The sequence below is a fragment of the Oncorhynchus kisutch genome, linkage group LG17, assembly GCF_002021735.2.
Source record: "Oncorhynchus kisutch isolate 150728-3 linkage group LG17, Okis_V2, whole genome shotgun sequence".
NCBI lineage: Eukaryota > Metazoa > Chordata > Actinopteri > Salmoniformes > Salmonidae > Oncorhynchus > Oncorhynchus kisutch.
The window spans coordinates 67,590,014-67,605,858 of record NC_034190.2 but is presented as its reverse complement, the minus strand read 5'-3'; the positions used below and the strand labels follow the sequence as shown (position 1 = coordinate 67,605,858).

General features: G+C 40.9%; 1 protein-coding gene across 6 annotated transcripts in view; it reads left to right on the top strand.

Annotated features, from left to right (window-relative positions):
* The first annotated feature begins 4,496 nt into the window (after nucleotides 1–4,496).
* Nucleotides 4,497–15,845, top strand: part of LOC109908148 (rap1 GTPase-activating protein 1) — an 84,664-nt gene continuing 73,315 nt past the window's right edge. For 4 of the 6 annotated variants that reach the window (XM_031794421.1, XM_020506662.2, XM_020506659.2 and 1 more), the window contains exon 1: nucleotides 4,498–4,628. In XM_031794421.1, coding sequence (XP_031650281.1) covers nucleotides 4,585–4,628 — 44 coding nt within the window. In that variant the 5' untranslated portion in view covers nucleotides 4,498–4,584. Of the gene's footprint in view, nucleotides 4,629–15,845 lie in introns of all 6 variants that reach the window. The other 2 variants (XM_020506661.2, XM_020506658.2) reach the window with 1 other exon arrangement.

Genomic DNA, 15,845 nt, shown 5'->3' with positions numbered 1-15,845 from the left:
TCTGTGTATTGAAACAGGTAAGATCAGGGATATTGCCTCTGCGTATTGAAACAGGTAAGATCAGGGATATTGCCTCTGTGTATTGAAACAGGTCAGATCAGGGATATTGCCCCTGCGTATTGAAACAGGTCAGATCAGGGATATTGCCTCTGCGTATTGAAACAGGTAAGATCAGGGATATTGCCTCTGCGTATTGAAACAGGTCAGATCAGGGATATTGCCTCTGCATATTGAAACAGGTCAGATGAGGGATATTGCCTCTGCGTATTGAAACAGGTAAGATCAGGGATATAAGAAGTTACTGCAAACAACGGACACATTTTTCCCCGTACATCATTGCACACGCGATTGAACAGCAAAATATGACCTGCAGCTTTTTTGACCACTTTGCACGACGCTCCTCACCTTCACTTCGTCAACAAAACAAAAACAATGCCGGTGGGCGGATAGTGGCCCTGTTTCCCCTACTGCGTATTTCATCTTTAAAGAGGCCCCTCTGTTGGGTGGAAATTGGATGAAAGAAATCCGTTGGTTATCGGCAAGGATAAATCTATGTATCAACTATTTTACTCGACTTTAAACTTGGAGAGCATAAAGAGGTAAAGGGAGAGATGATGCTGTGGGCCCAGGCCTGTTTTAGCCTAGTTTGTTTGCAAACCCACATGATTGATATTGTTTGGCTTGCCTTTAACACATTACACCTCTCCACAGGGAAAATGTGATTTCTTTTAAAAAGGGATAGAAAGGATGAATGGGGGTCCCAGACCTGAAATATAGGAGCTGTACTCATAAAGCTGCTCGTTTCATCAGCCACCGCTCCTCCAGCCCAGACACACACTGATTTATTTTTTAATAGCAAATGTCCTGCCTGGCTGCTGAAACCAGAGCCCAATCTGCATCAGCCCTCCCTGGCCATATCTCCTGCTCTCCCTCTATCCTCTCCACATAGCCCAGATTGGAGATACATTATTGAATGCACGCAGCCTTATTTACACATTAACAGATTGCCGGTCTAAAGGAGGAGACAACCTGCTCCATTTACAACAGAGGATTTAATAAGACCGTCTCTGTTGTGTGTTCATAATATACACTGAGTGTACAAAACATTAGGAACACCTTCCTGATATTTAGTTGCACCCACTTTTGCCCTCAGAACAGCCTCAATTTGTCGGGTCATGGACTCTACAAGGTGTTGAAAGCGTTTGCGGTGCGGTGGGCCTGGCACCTACTACCATACTCCATTCAAAGGCACTTCAATCTTTTGTCTTGCCCATTCACCCTCTGAAGGCCACACATACACAATCCATGTCTTATTGTCTCAAGGCTTAAAAATCCTTCTTTATCTGGTCTCCTCCCCTTCATCTACACTGATTGAAGTGGATTTAACAAGTGACATCAATAAGGGATCATAGCTTCCACCTGGATTCACCTGGTCATTCTATGTCATGGAAAGGTCCTAATATTTTGTTCACTCAATGTACTTTTTTAATAAGGTATCCATCAATCAGTGGAGGCTGCTGAGGGGAGGACGTGTCATAATAATGGCTGGAACGGAGTGAATTGAATGGCATCAAACACAAGGAAACCATATGTTTGATGTGTTTGATACGATTCCACTATTCCGCTCCATCCATTACCACGAGCCCGTCCTCACCATTGAGGTGCCACCAACCTCCTGTGCCACTGAACAATGCTTGTTGTTGAGAATAAATTATATTTGGGTTATCCTAACATTGACTATCTCCCCACTTAATTCAACTCTATATTTTGTAAAACTATTTATTTTTCTTTCATGTTGTTGTTTTTTTGGCTGGAGGGTGATGTATAGTGGATCAATGACTACTTACTCTTGAAGCTCAACTCTATATTTTGTAAAATGCACTATTTCTTTTTTTCATGTTGTGTTGTTTTGCTAGAGGGTGATATCAGTGTTGGGCGATTCCACGCTAGGACAGCCCGGAAATATTTTGGGTATGTTTGTCACGCCCTGACATTAGAGAGCCTGTTTATTTCTCTATTTGGTTAGGTCAGAGTGTGATTTGGGTGGGAATTCTAGTTTTCTATTTCTTTGTTGGCCGGGTAGGGTTCCCAATCAGAGACAGCTGTCTATCGTTGTCTCTGATTGGGAATCATACTTAGGTAGCCTGTTTTCCACCTAAGTTTGTGGGATCTTGTTTTTGTTCAGTTACTGTGTAGCCTGCAGAACGTTACGTTTATTTTTTGGTGTACATCTAAAATAAAGATGTACACTTTCCACGCTGCGCTTTGGTCTCATTCCGACGACGGACGTAACAATATTAGATTGTTCCTTGTTGAGGGTCTTCCTGCCATCTCACTATTTTTAAAGACAAAAGAGTAGCCAGTCAGAGGACCTATGGGACTGCAGTCCTGTTCCTGCTGCTGTGATTAAAACTCACTCACTCACTCGCAGTAACTCACAGCTTAGATTAATTGAATCGTCTGAAATGCAGACAGTAAACAGAACATCCCAAAAGTCTTGACACTTTCAACTCAAGTTTATTTGTCATGACTTCATGTTGTTGATTGAGTTTTCCCAATAATTCCTCCATTTCTTTAATTGAGGGCTGAGTCTGCCTGAGCTACACTAACACTAATGTGGGTGCAGATGTAAACATTTTATAGTGTAAGCTGTGAAGCCTGTGTGAGTCTTCAGTAATGTGCTCTGTCTCTGTCTTCTGGCTGTAATCTCTCTCTGCAGTCAGTATATTTACTACTCCAGCTCACTGGCCCTACAACACAGAACAGACACTGCTGAAACGTCCTCTGTTGTTTATCAATTCAGCAGCACGTCAAGGCTGTTGGGACGTTCTAATTCTCTTCTGCTTTTCAGATGGTTCAGTTAATCTAGCATACAGTAGGTTATTTCAGCAAACAGATGATGTAACTGTCTATCTGTTTATGTTTATTAATCAGTTAAATTGATTAATTAAGTGCCTATCCTTCTAATTACAATGAGTGCTCTGCAGTTATGGTGTTGGACTTCACTGGTCCTAAGGGGAAAGTGAGCAACTAGATTGGAGAGTTTTGTTCCTCGTTCATGATGGAATTATTTCCAGTCAGAATTGAAAACACATCTTATTTCAAACAGAAAATGTCGCTGTCTGTCCAATCCTACGTTCACTTACAATTAAGCCTTTTTGCATTCTCTAGGTAAATCACAGTTTGAGTAATTGTCTTTAGCATAGTTAAGAATGAAGTGTTATATATATAGTGTTAGTGTTATATATATATATTGTCTGAATGTTGCTTGTAGATTAGGGCTCCCAAGTGGCGCAGCGGTCTAAGGCACTGCATCTCAGTGCAAAAGGTGTCACTGCCATGCCTTGTTTGAATCCAGGCTGCATCACATCCACCGGTGATTGGCAGTCCCATAGGGCGGTGCACAATTGGCCCAGCGTCGTCTAGGTTTGGCCGGAGTAGGCTGTCATTGTAAACAAGAATTTGTTCTTAACTGACTTGCCTAATAAATAAAAATAATGTGTTTTTTTGACTCTATTCCTATGGTAGCAGTGATCCTGCTTTACCAGTGACTCAAGTGGAGCTGTCTGCCAGAGGAGTTGACTATTCTGTCCAAGAATGTACTCCAGGTAATCAATGAAGTCAATCTCTATAGTGATATACAACGCTACAGGATTGAACACACCCTAGTATCAGATCTAAACATCTCTCCTGTAGCACTAGGGTTACACTACCTGCTAAGGGGAATTACTGTATGTGGTAGTGAGTAAGTAGTAAGACATAGTAAGTGGTGAGAGAGTGGTACTTCTTCCTTCCTGTTTTTGACTAATTTCTTGTAACTGGGAGCTCTCGTATTCACTATGATGGAACAGTTGATATCCTGGAGCTGGTGGTGTCTCTTTGTGATTTCAATGTTTGAGAAGAGTAATGATCTGTTTGGCCTGATCAGTAAAGCCTCCGGCACTGTGCTGTTTGACCAGCTGCCGCAGAGCGAGAGACAGAGATAGACGGAGAGATAGAGAGAGAAACATAGAGAGAGGAATGAAAAACAAGTTCCCAACAGATTGTGAAGATAAAGAGCTGCATCACATTTCTCACCACGTTGAACTTGTTGTTTTCTGTCGTCTATGACATTACCTCCAATGGCATTCCTTTTCTGTCCTCATCTGAATTGTATAAATAGTACTCTCATTAATTGCACCTATCAGCAAACTATAAGGAGATAGACATTTGGTGCCTGTCCTCCTGTCCCCTCTGGGCTCAATGACTAGGGTAAGGGGATGAAGAGGGCTCCTACTGATTCTCTGGGAGACTGATATGGTCAGCAGCCCACTAAACTCCCCCTTCCCCCCTCCTCCTGTTTGTTGAGGAGGCGTGAGAGGGGAGGGAGGGAGGGATGGAGCGAGTCAGCGAGGGTACGAGGGAGGGAGGAAGGAAGGGAGGGATGGAGGGAGGAACGGGGAGTGGAGCAGAGCAGACAACCACACACTCCCTCTCATACACACACAGATTTGACGTGAGGGAGTCAGTGACAGAAGTAGAAGCTCCATTCAGTGCTGAGTTGACTCACACACTCTTGGTCCACTTCGCACTCCATTAGCCGGCATGGCACAGAGAAAGAGGAGTTTCACCTTTGGAGCGTATGGAGGGTAAGAGGGAATAGCATTCTCATTTCCAGAGCTGTTCAACCTTACTCTGCACCTTTTACTGTGTGTGTGTGTGTGTGTGTGTGTGTGTGTGTGTGTGCTTGTGTGTGCTTGCACTTGTACACAGGCTTGTGAGTGTGATTGTGTGTGCCTGCCTGCTTGTCACCAAGGGGTGTGATTTCTGTTTGAAGTCGCTGTGCTTGCTATAAACCATTGCCTGCTTCCCTGAACATGACAGTGCAATTGACCCTGGTTGTGCTGCATTATTTAACATCAGCTATTACAGACTCAACCCCAGCTAAACACTGATTTCCTGACTGACTGACAGGCACAGGAGGCTTGGCAGGGTGGAGGGTGGTGAAGAGGGAGAGAAGAGAGTTTCAGTGGAAGCTGCACAGACAGGAACTCTGATAGAAGACTGTAAAGAGGGAGATAGGCCCGTCAGAGTTGAAATGATTGAATTAGAGTAGACACTGTGGCTCAGACACACACACACACACACACACACACACACACACACACACACACACACACACACACACACACACACACACACACACACACACACACACACACACACACACACACACACACAAAACACACACACACACATAAACAAAATCAGTCTATTTAATCAATCTATCATGCGATCTTGATTTGATTGACTCTCTTTATGCAACAGGTTCCTCACTTACAGATTGGTTAAGCAGAGTCTATACACAGTATGAGTGTGTGTGCACAACACATGTTTCTAAAGTCTTCTATCTGTCTGATCATGTGCACACTTTGTATGTTTTTGTGTTGTACTGTTCGGTATCCTAGGTTTTCCAGTAACAGTGTAAATGGAGGACTCAGGTGGCGTCTCCCTCCTCTGACCTGCTGGATATTCCCCTATACACACCATGTAGGAATTAACACCACAATTAGGTGTTTTCAATCACTTTGGTGCAATTTTCACAAGTATGTTGTACATTTTCACAACTCTAGGCACAACTCTTTAAAACAGATCATCAAAATGGCTTGTGTTTCAAAACTCACATTTTCAATAGGCCATTATCAATAAAACGTCACAATACGGTGCGGAGCGTTCGATTTGGCTGCTGGGGGGCAAGGAGACCCCTAGCTATACTTAAACCATTGGCAACTACATGGCGTTTTCAAGAGATTGTTAAATAAATAATTAAACTATTTGGTTTTAATATCATCACCTCTTGGAAGAGCATAGTCAGAACTACACATTTCCAATTATTACCCATTTATCTCTATCATCAGAGTTATTCAGCAAGTAACTGCATACTTTCATGATTAGTCAACATCAATTGATCATGTACTGTGGCAAGAAAAAGGATGTGGACCCTTTGGAAATACCTGGATTTCTGCATACATTGGTCATCAAATTTGATCTGATCTTCATCTAGGTCACAACAATAGACAAACACAGTCTGCTTAAACTAATAACACACAAGCAATTATACATTTTCATGTATTTATTGAACACACTGTGTAAACATTCACAATGCCAGGTGGGAAAAGTATGGGAACCCTTGGTTTTAATAATTGGTTGATCCTACTTTGGCAGCAATAACCTCAACTAAATGTTTTCTGTAGTTGCGGAACAGACCTGCACAGTCAGGAGGAATTTTGGACTATTCCTCTTTACAAAACTGTTTAAGTTCAGTAATATTCTTGGGATGTCTGGTGTGAACTGCTCTCTAGAGGTCATGCCACAGTATCTCAATTGGGTTGAGGTCAGGACTCTGACTCCAGAAGGTGTATTTTCTTCTGTTGAAGCCATTCTGTTGTTGATTTACTTCTGTGTTTTGGGTTGTTGTCCTGTTTCATCACCCAACTTCTGTTGAGCTTCAATTGGCGGACAGATAGCCTAACATTCTCCTGCAAAATGTCTTGATAAACTTGTGAATTCATTTTTCCGTTAATGATAGCAAGCTGTCCAGGCCCTGAGGCAGCAAAGCAGCCCCAAACCATGATGCTTCCTCCACCATACTTTACAATTGGGATGAGATTTTGATGTTGGTGTGCTGTGTGTTCTTTTCTCCACACATAGTGTTGTGTTCCTTCCAAACAACTCAGCTGTAGTTTCATTTGTCCACAGAATATTTTGCCAGTAGCGCTGTGGAACATCCAGGAGCACTTTTGCAAACTTCAGATGTGCAGCATCATGTTTTTTTTTGGACAGCAGTTGCTTCTTCCTATCCTCCTATGAGCACCATTCTGGTTTAAGACTCGTCAATGGAGATGGTAGCATGTTCCAGAGATTTCTGTAAGTCTTTAGCTGACACTGGGATTCTTCTTGACCTCATTGAGCATTCTGTGCTGTGCTCTTGCAGTCATCTTTGCAGGACAGACACTCCCAGGGAGAGTAGCAACAGTGCTGAACTTTCTCCATTTATAGATCATTTCTCTTAACATGGATTGATGAACATCAAGGCTTTTAGAGATTTTGTAACCCTTTCCAGCTTTTTGCAAGTCAGCAATTCTTAATCTTAGGTCTTCTGAGATCTTTTTTGTTCGAGGCATGGTTCACATTAGGGAATTCTGAGGGTTGACAGATCCATTTGGCATGTAGTTAGCTAGCTAGCTAAGGAAACAACACGTGTAATTTAACTTGCTTCATCAGTGATAAGGCTTTTGGAAAGAGCTTGATCGGCAAGTCCTCGTCCTAGTAAAGTTGTCAGTCGGACTACTGTCATCACCACCATAGATGGCAAGCAAACCAAACAACATTTGGATATAGCTATCTAGTTTATCCCCTGAAAATGACCATATTGATATGATCTGTAATTAGCTAGCTAGCCAATTTGACATGGTCCATCAATCATGTCTGTCAGCAGCAATCGCGATTGAAACACTCTTAAAAACAATGTGAAAAGGGTATAATGTTAGTTAACTTCACTAGGTAGACCTATGTTGTTTAGCCAACTGTACAACGTTTCTACCGGTAGCTTGCAAAGTGAACATTATCAGTTAACAGTGCATCGGCAAATGTGCCCTTCTGATGTTTGACAGGCCGAGCCCACAAAGGATGGGAAATCAACCTAAACCACTCATACTTGTCAGGTATAGTTCACTTTTATTTTCTATCACTCAAATATCCAATTAATGGTGGCCAATATTGATAGATTTCGTGAGGCTACCCTCATTTATCTGAAATTCCATGATCAAGTGATGTTTACTGATCATGAAAAGAATGCAGTTACTGGCTGTGGCCTATAATAACTCTGATGATGATAGAGCTTAATGTGCACAATTGTTTTGCATGGAGTAATCTGAAATTTGTAGTTCTGACTGTGCTCTTCAAGTGGTGGTGATATTGCAAACAAATAGTAAACATTTATTTAACAATCCATTGAAAACATCACGCACTTATTAATGGTTTAAGAGGAGATGCTGGTCTCCTTGCCCCTCAGCAGGCAAATCGAACGCTCTGCACATTATTGTGATGTTTTTATTGATAACAACTCATTGACTCATTGAGTACAACAAACAAATTCACAAAGTCAGTTGTTCACTGCAACAAATCACTGTTTCAATTTGAATACATATTCATTGTAAGTATCTGCTTTCAAAATACAATATTCACTTTACTTTTGATATGATTTCTTGTAATTTGTTAACAATACAATTAACTATCTCTTAATTAAAATTAAAACTACTGAACCAAATGATGTAGTGCCTAGTTAACGTAAACCTTTTTCAGGACCCTGTCTTTCAAGGATTATTCGTAAAAATCCAAATAACTTCACAGATCTTCATTGTAAAGGGTTTAAACACTGTTTCCCATGCTTGTTCAATGAACCATAAACAATTAATGAACATGCACCTGTGGAACGGTTATTAGGACACTAACAGCTTACAAACGGTAGGCAATTAAGGTCACAGTTATGAACACTTAGGACACTAAAGAGGCCTTTTACTGACTCTAAAAAACACCAAAAGAAAGATGCCCAGGGTCCCTGCTCATCTGCGTGAATATGCCTTAGACATGCTGCAAGAAGGCATGAGAACTGCAGATGTGGCCAGGGCAATAGATTGCAATGTCCTTACTGTGAGACTTCTAAGACAGCGCTACAGGGAGACAGGACAGACAGCTGATCGTCCTCGCAGTGGCAGACCACATGTAACAACACCTGCACAGGATTGGTACATCTGAACATCACACCTGCGGGACAGGTACAGGATGGCAACAACAACTGCCCGAGTTACACCAAGAACGCATAACCCCTCCATCAGTGCTCAGACTGTCCGCATTAGGCTGAGAGAGGCTGGACTGAGGGCTTGTAGGCCTGTTGTAAGGCAGGTCCTCACCAGACGTCACCGGCAAACTCACCGTCGCTGGACCAGACAGGACTGGAAAAAAGGGCTTTTCACAGACTAATCGTGGTTTTGTCTCACCGGGGGTGATGGTCGGATTCGCGTTTATTGTCAAAGGAATGAGCGTTACACCGAGGCCTGTACTCTGGAGCGGGATCGATTTGGAGGTGGAGGGCCCGTCATGGTCTGGGGCGGTGTGTGACAGCATCATCACACTGAGCTTGTTGTCATAGCCGGAAATCTCAACGCTGTGCGTTACAGGGAAGACATCCTCCTCCCCCATGTGGTACCGTTCCTGCAGGCTCATCCTGACATGACACTCCAGCATGACAATGCCACCAGCCATACTGCTCGTTCTGTGCGTGATTTCCTGCAAGACAGGAATGTCAGTGTTCTGCCATGGCCAGCGAAGAGCCCGGATCTCAATCCCATTGAGCATGTCTGGAACCTGTTGGATCAGAGGGTAAGGGCTAGGGCCATTTACCCCAGAAATGTCTGGGAACTTGCAGATGCCTTGGTGGAAGAGTGGGGTAACATCTCACAGCAAGAACTGGCAAATCTGATGCAGTCCATGAGGAGGAGATGCACTGCAGTACTTAATGAGGCTGGTGGCCACACCAGATACTGACTGTTACTTTTGATTTTGACCCCCCCCCCCCCCTTTGTTCAGGGTCACATTATTCAATTTCTGTTAGTCACATGTCTGTGGAACTTGTTCAGTTTATGTCTGTTGTTGAATCTTGTTATGTTCATACAAATATTTACACGTTAAGTTTGCTGAAAACTAAATAGAGAGAGGACATTTCTTTCTTTGCTGAGTTTATATAGTTTGATAACTGCTGAACAGTATGCATTTCTATATTTTTACCTAGTACTGTTTTTTTTCAATCACTTTGGTGCAATTTCAAAAGTTTGTGGCTAATGTTTCAAAATACTAAGCCCATTTTCAATTGGCTAAATACAACAAACAAATTCACCTGTTGACTGCACCAAATAAATCTTTCAATTTGGATATACAGTGGGGCAAAAAAGTATTTAGTCAGCCAACAATTGTGCAAGTTCTCCCACTTAAAAAGTTGAGAGAGGCCTGTAATTTTCATCATAGGTACACTTCAACTATGACAGACAAAATGAGAAAAAAATATATAAACTTGTGTTATTGACAAATACGTATTTTCTACCATAATTTGCAAATAAATTCATTAAAAATCCTACAATGTGATTTTCTGGATTTTTTCCCCCTCATTTTGTCTGTCATAGTTGAAGTGTACCTATGATGAAAATTGATGATCAAAGTTTCTGTACATAAAACATTTTTCAATCACTTTGTCAGAACATTTTTTGATCTAAGTGGTATATTTTCAAATCTCTAATTACAAAACTCAAAACTGATAACACTTATGCCCCCATCTTATGTTTATAACCTTTGATTGTGCATTCAGTGCGGTTTCACACCTGAGTCATTCATCCAAAATCAAGCCCAAGTTTTCCATGAAATATGAGAACACTTTGTTTAGTCACCAATATATCAGATAAAGATAGACTCACCATTTAGCAATATTAAAGGTCCAATGCAGCCGTTTTTATCTCAATATCAAATCATTTCTGGGTAACAATTAAGTACCTTACTGTGATTGTTTTCAATAAAAACAGTCAAAAAGAAAATAATTGCTTCTTAGCAAAGAGCAAATTCTCAAGCAAGAATTTAGCAAGGACTGTCTGACAGTGTCCTACTGTCTGTCAAGAGGGAAAACTCTCTTATTGGTCTAACCTCTCTGGGATAGGCGGGACAGTCGCGTCACACTTGGCCAATAGCCAGGGAAAATGCAGAGCGCCAAATTCAAATAAAATGATATAAAAATCAAACTTTCATTAAATCACACATGTAAGATACTAAATTAAAGCTACACTCGTTGTGAATCCAGCCAACATGTCAGATTTCAAAAAGGCTTTCTAAGAAAGCATAAGAAGCTATTATCTGATGATAGCACAACAGTAAATAAAGAGAGAGTAGCATATTTCAACCCTGCAGGCGCGACACAAAACGCAGAAATAAAATATAAATCATGCCTTACCTTTGACGAGCTTCTTTTGTTGGCACTCCTATATGTCCCATAAACATCACAAATGGTCCTTTTGTTCGATTAATTCTGTCGATATATATACAAAATGTCAATTTATTTGGCGCATTTGATCAAGATAAACACAGCTTCCAATTTGCGCAACGTCACTACAAAATATCTGAAAAGTAACCTGTAAACTTTGCCAAAACATTTCAAACTACTTTTGTAATACAACTTTAGGTATTTTTAAACGTTACTAATCGATCAAATTGAAGACGGGACTATCTGTGTTCAATACAGGAAGACAACAAACTGACGCTACTTTTCGAGTCATCTCTCAAAAAGTACACTTCAAGTGACACTCAAGATGGCCATACTCAATATAATTTTCCATACAGTATTTGACTATAGCTTGACATGCAAATTATTATTTATTTTTTTGCATCCAATGGCAAGTTGTGAGCATGTTATGAAATGTCAGTCTTACAGTTTCGTTATCCTCATACAGTACATACATAGGACAAATCATCATAAATAAGAGGTATTGTAAAGAAGTTGGCTACTGTTAAAATGTAGCATGTGTGCCTTTTCTGCACATTGTACAAGTTCACCTTTTCCATGTGACTTCCTACGACAACTGATACAGTATCACCATTCTCCATCAGGAAAAAGTGGAAAGAGTCACTATGTGCTACCATTTGGAATTATGGTTTGGTGTACAACGCACTTGTAAAATACCTGGGTTGTATATAACAATATATTCCACTCACTATCTGAATGTCATCAATACACTCACTGTAAGCTGATGAATATCAAGCACAGAGACAGGCAATACTGTATCAGTCGACAAGTCACATCGAAAAGGTTATCTTGTACAATGTTGCATGGAGCAGAAAGGGCATACACCACCGTGCTATGTTTTTACAGTAGCCAACTGCTTTTCAATACCCCTATTTGGGATGATTTGTCCTACAAATAGGATAATAGGTCTGAGGATAATGAAACTGTAAGACTGACATACAGTATTTCTCAACATGCTCACAACCTACCATTGGATACAAATTATTTAAAAAATGGTGCCTGTCAAGTTATAGTCAAATACTGTATGGAAAATGATACTTTATTTACTCAAATATTGCAAGGGTTCTGAACATAAGATAGGGGATATTAAAAGTGTTATCAGTTTAGATTTTTGTGCTTTTGCCATTTTGAAAATATACCACTTACATCTGAAAAATGTGCCAAACTGTAACAGGTGCTCTATGGTATGTCCAAATAGCTTCTTTCAAGGACATGTGTGTACGTGCATGTCCCTATCATTCAGAGTGTGCAAACCTGAGGAATAGAGATTGTTCCAGTTGCTTGTGGAAAACAGATTTGAAGAAATAGGAGGATTTTAATTGTATATCTGTTGGCACTTTCCACTTTGTTTGCAATTTGACCATTTTGATAGGTCAGTCTGATTACCCACATCACCAGGTGACATCCACTGTATCCTTCCCTTGCTTCCCTTTGGCATTCACTGTGAGGAATTAAACTATTCTGTCTATAGATTGGTATTTCTGTCACTCTACTTTGTCTCATTTAAATGTCAGAGGAGCAGCTCCTCATCTCCAAATCAGGGCTTCCAACACCATTTGTCACATAATCCTTTGAAGGTTTTTAATTTCCACCTCATGTAAGATATTTCATGAATACTGATATGGATATGCTATCCTCTCAGAATCAAGTCTGTTCACAATCCAATGGATTTATTGACATAGTATACTGTACAATTTATTATGTGGTGCTGCGGTAGTCAGTCCTACTCAGTTCCTTTTTTTAGGGGTCTCTTTAGGACTGCTGTCTCCATGCAGGGGATTTTGTGTAGACTAAACAGGGGTTGTGGGTTGGTTTCCCCCAAGCAGTCGAGCCCAATACATGGTGAGCCACGGGCTCTGTCTCTGTCATATACTAAATGATAGTTTCATTTGTCATCTCTTTGTCGTCTCCTCCATGTTGTAGTCTCCTCCATGTTGTAGTCTCCTCCATGTTGTAGTCTCCTCCATGTTGTAGTCTTCTCCATATTGTAGTCTCCTTCATGTTGTAGTCTCCTCCATGTTATAGTCTCCTCCATTTTTGTAGTCTCCTCCATGGTCTCTCCCTTAGCTCACAGCTCATATCCCCTTCCTCATACACTCTTCATGGGACTCATGAAATAAACAGTGAGGTATGTCTTTGTCCCAGATCTGAACACACACTCATCTCCCCCATGGCTCAAGACCAGACACACAGACAGAGAGGCTGCATGCGCTCACTATGGATCTCTCCACTTCTGTTATTGTTAGCTACAATGCATTTGAAAAGCAGTGAAAGAAAAAAAGACATGGATCAGTGTGTGTAGACCCTGTTCAAGAACAGCAGAGTGGAAGGCTCATTGTTGTGAAAGTGGAGCATGCCAGCAACAAATAGTAGATTTATAGCAAAGCAGTCAGCTGATTTGAGAAGAGGAGCTTCCTTCAATGATAGTTCTGGTCAATTGAATGAAAGATGCCTTACTTTTACTGAAGGACACTTTATTGTTGTTTAGAACCAATATTCACCTACAAGCGCACTATGTCACTTTCTCACAAGAGGGTTATATCCAACCTTGTGTGTGTTAGAGTTTTTTTTTATTTTATGCAATTCTCAAATCTACAGAACACACAAATAGGGATGGGCATTTGAAATGATTTCATTATCATTATATTTTCGGATATCTGGATAGTCGAAATACATGAGTTTTAATTTTGTAATGATTATTTTTTCTACTTCAATTAAGACTTGCTCTGGCGACCCGAGAAAGCCTGTGAGCTGTGCTCCGCTTGTTTCAGATGGAGGTTGGGGGAGGGGCGAGAGACGAGCAGGGGCCGGTGTGTGTGACAGTCTATATGTGTGGCAGAGAGGGAGAGAAAGGAAGTAGACAAACTGACTTGTGCTAATTAGATCATTTATATCTGCAAAAAGTCGGTATGATAGATAGACAATCTGTTAGGGCTTGTCTTGACTGCATCAAATCATAGTAAAGAAGCTAGCTAGCTACAGTAGCCAGCTAAGGTAGTCAGCTAACTGAACAAAAATATAAAATATAAAATCATCATGCAATAAGGATAAGGATTTAAATAAATTCATTAGGCCCTAATCTATGGATTTCACATGATTGGGAATACATACAGTTGAAGTCGGAAGTTTACGTACACCTTGGACAAATACATTAAACTCAGTTTTTCACAATTCCTAACATTATATCCTAGTAAAAAGTCCCTGTCTTAGGTCAGTTAGGATCACCACTTAATTTTAAGAATGTGAAATGTCAGAATAATAGTAGAGAGAATTATTTATTTCAGCTTTTATTTCTTTCATCACATTCCCAGTGGGTCAGAAGTTTACATACACTCAATTAGTATTTGGTAGCGTTGCCTTTAAATTGTTTAAAACTTCGGTCAAACATTTCAGGTAGCCTTCCACAAGCTTCCCACAATAAGTTGGGTGAATTTTGGCCCATTCCTCTTGACAGAGCTGGTGTAACTGAGTCAGGTTTGTAGGCCTCCTTGCTCGCACACCCTTTTTCAGTTCTGCCCACACATTTTCTATAGGATTGAGGTCAGGGCTTTGTGATGGCCACTCCAATACCTTGACTTTGTTGTCCTTAAGCCATTTTGCCACAACTTCGGAAGTATGCTTGGGGGTTATTGTTCATTTGGAAGACCCATTTGAGACCAAGCTTTAACTTCCTGACGGATGTCTTGAGATGTTGCTTCAATATATCCACATCATTTTCCATCCTCATGATGACATCTATTTTGTGAGGTGCCCCAGTCACTCCGGCAGCAAAGCACCGGCACAACATGATGCTGCCACCCCTGTGCTTCACAGTTGGGATTCTTCGGCTTGCAAGCCTCCCCCTTTTTCCTCCAAACATAACGATGGTTATTATGGCCAAACAGTTCTATTTTTGTTTCATCAGACCAAAGCACATTTCTCTAAAAAGTACGATCTTTGTCTGTGGATATACTGTAGATACTTTTGTACCTATTTCCTCCAGCATCTTCACAAGGTCCTTTGCTGTTGTTCTGAGATTGATTTTCACTTTTCGCATCAAAGCACGTTCATCTCTAGGAGACAGAACGCATCTCTTTCCTGAGCAGTATGAAAGCTGCGTGGTCCCATGGTGTTTATACTTGCGAGCTATTGTTTGTACAGAGGAACGTGGTGCCTTCAGGCATTTGGAAATTGCTCCCAAGAATGAACCAAACTTGTGGAGGTCTACCATTTTTTTCTGAGGTCTTGGCTGATTTCTTTTGATTTTCCCATGATGTCAAGCAAAGAGGCTGCGAGTTTGAAGGCAGGCCTTGAAATACATCCACAGGTACACCTCCAATTGACTCAAATTATGTCAATTAGCCTATCAGAAGCTTCTATAAAGCCATAACATTTTCTGGAATTTTCCAAGCTATTTAAAGCCACAGTCAGCTTAGTGTATGTAAACTTCTGACCCACTGGAAATGTGATACAGTGAATTCTAAGTGAAATAATCTGTTTGTAAACAATTATTGGAAAAATGACTTGTGTCATGCACCAAGTAGATGTCCTAACCGACTTGACAAAACTATAGTTTGCTGTGTGGATCAGAAAACCAGTCAGTATCTGATTTGACCACCATTTGCCGACACATCTCCTTCACATAGAGTTGATCAGGCTGTTGATTGTGGCCTGTGGAATGTTGTCCCACTCCTCTTCAATGGCTGTGGGAAGTTTCTGGATATTGTCGGGAACTGTAACTCGCTGTTGTACACTCAATCAAGAT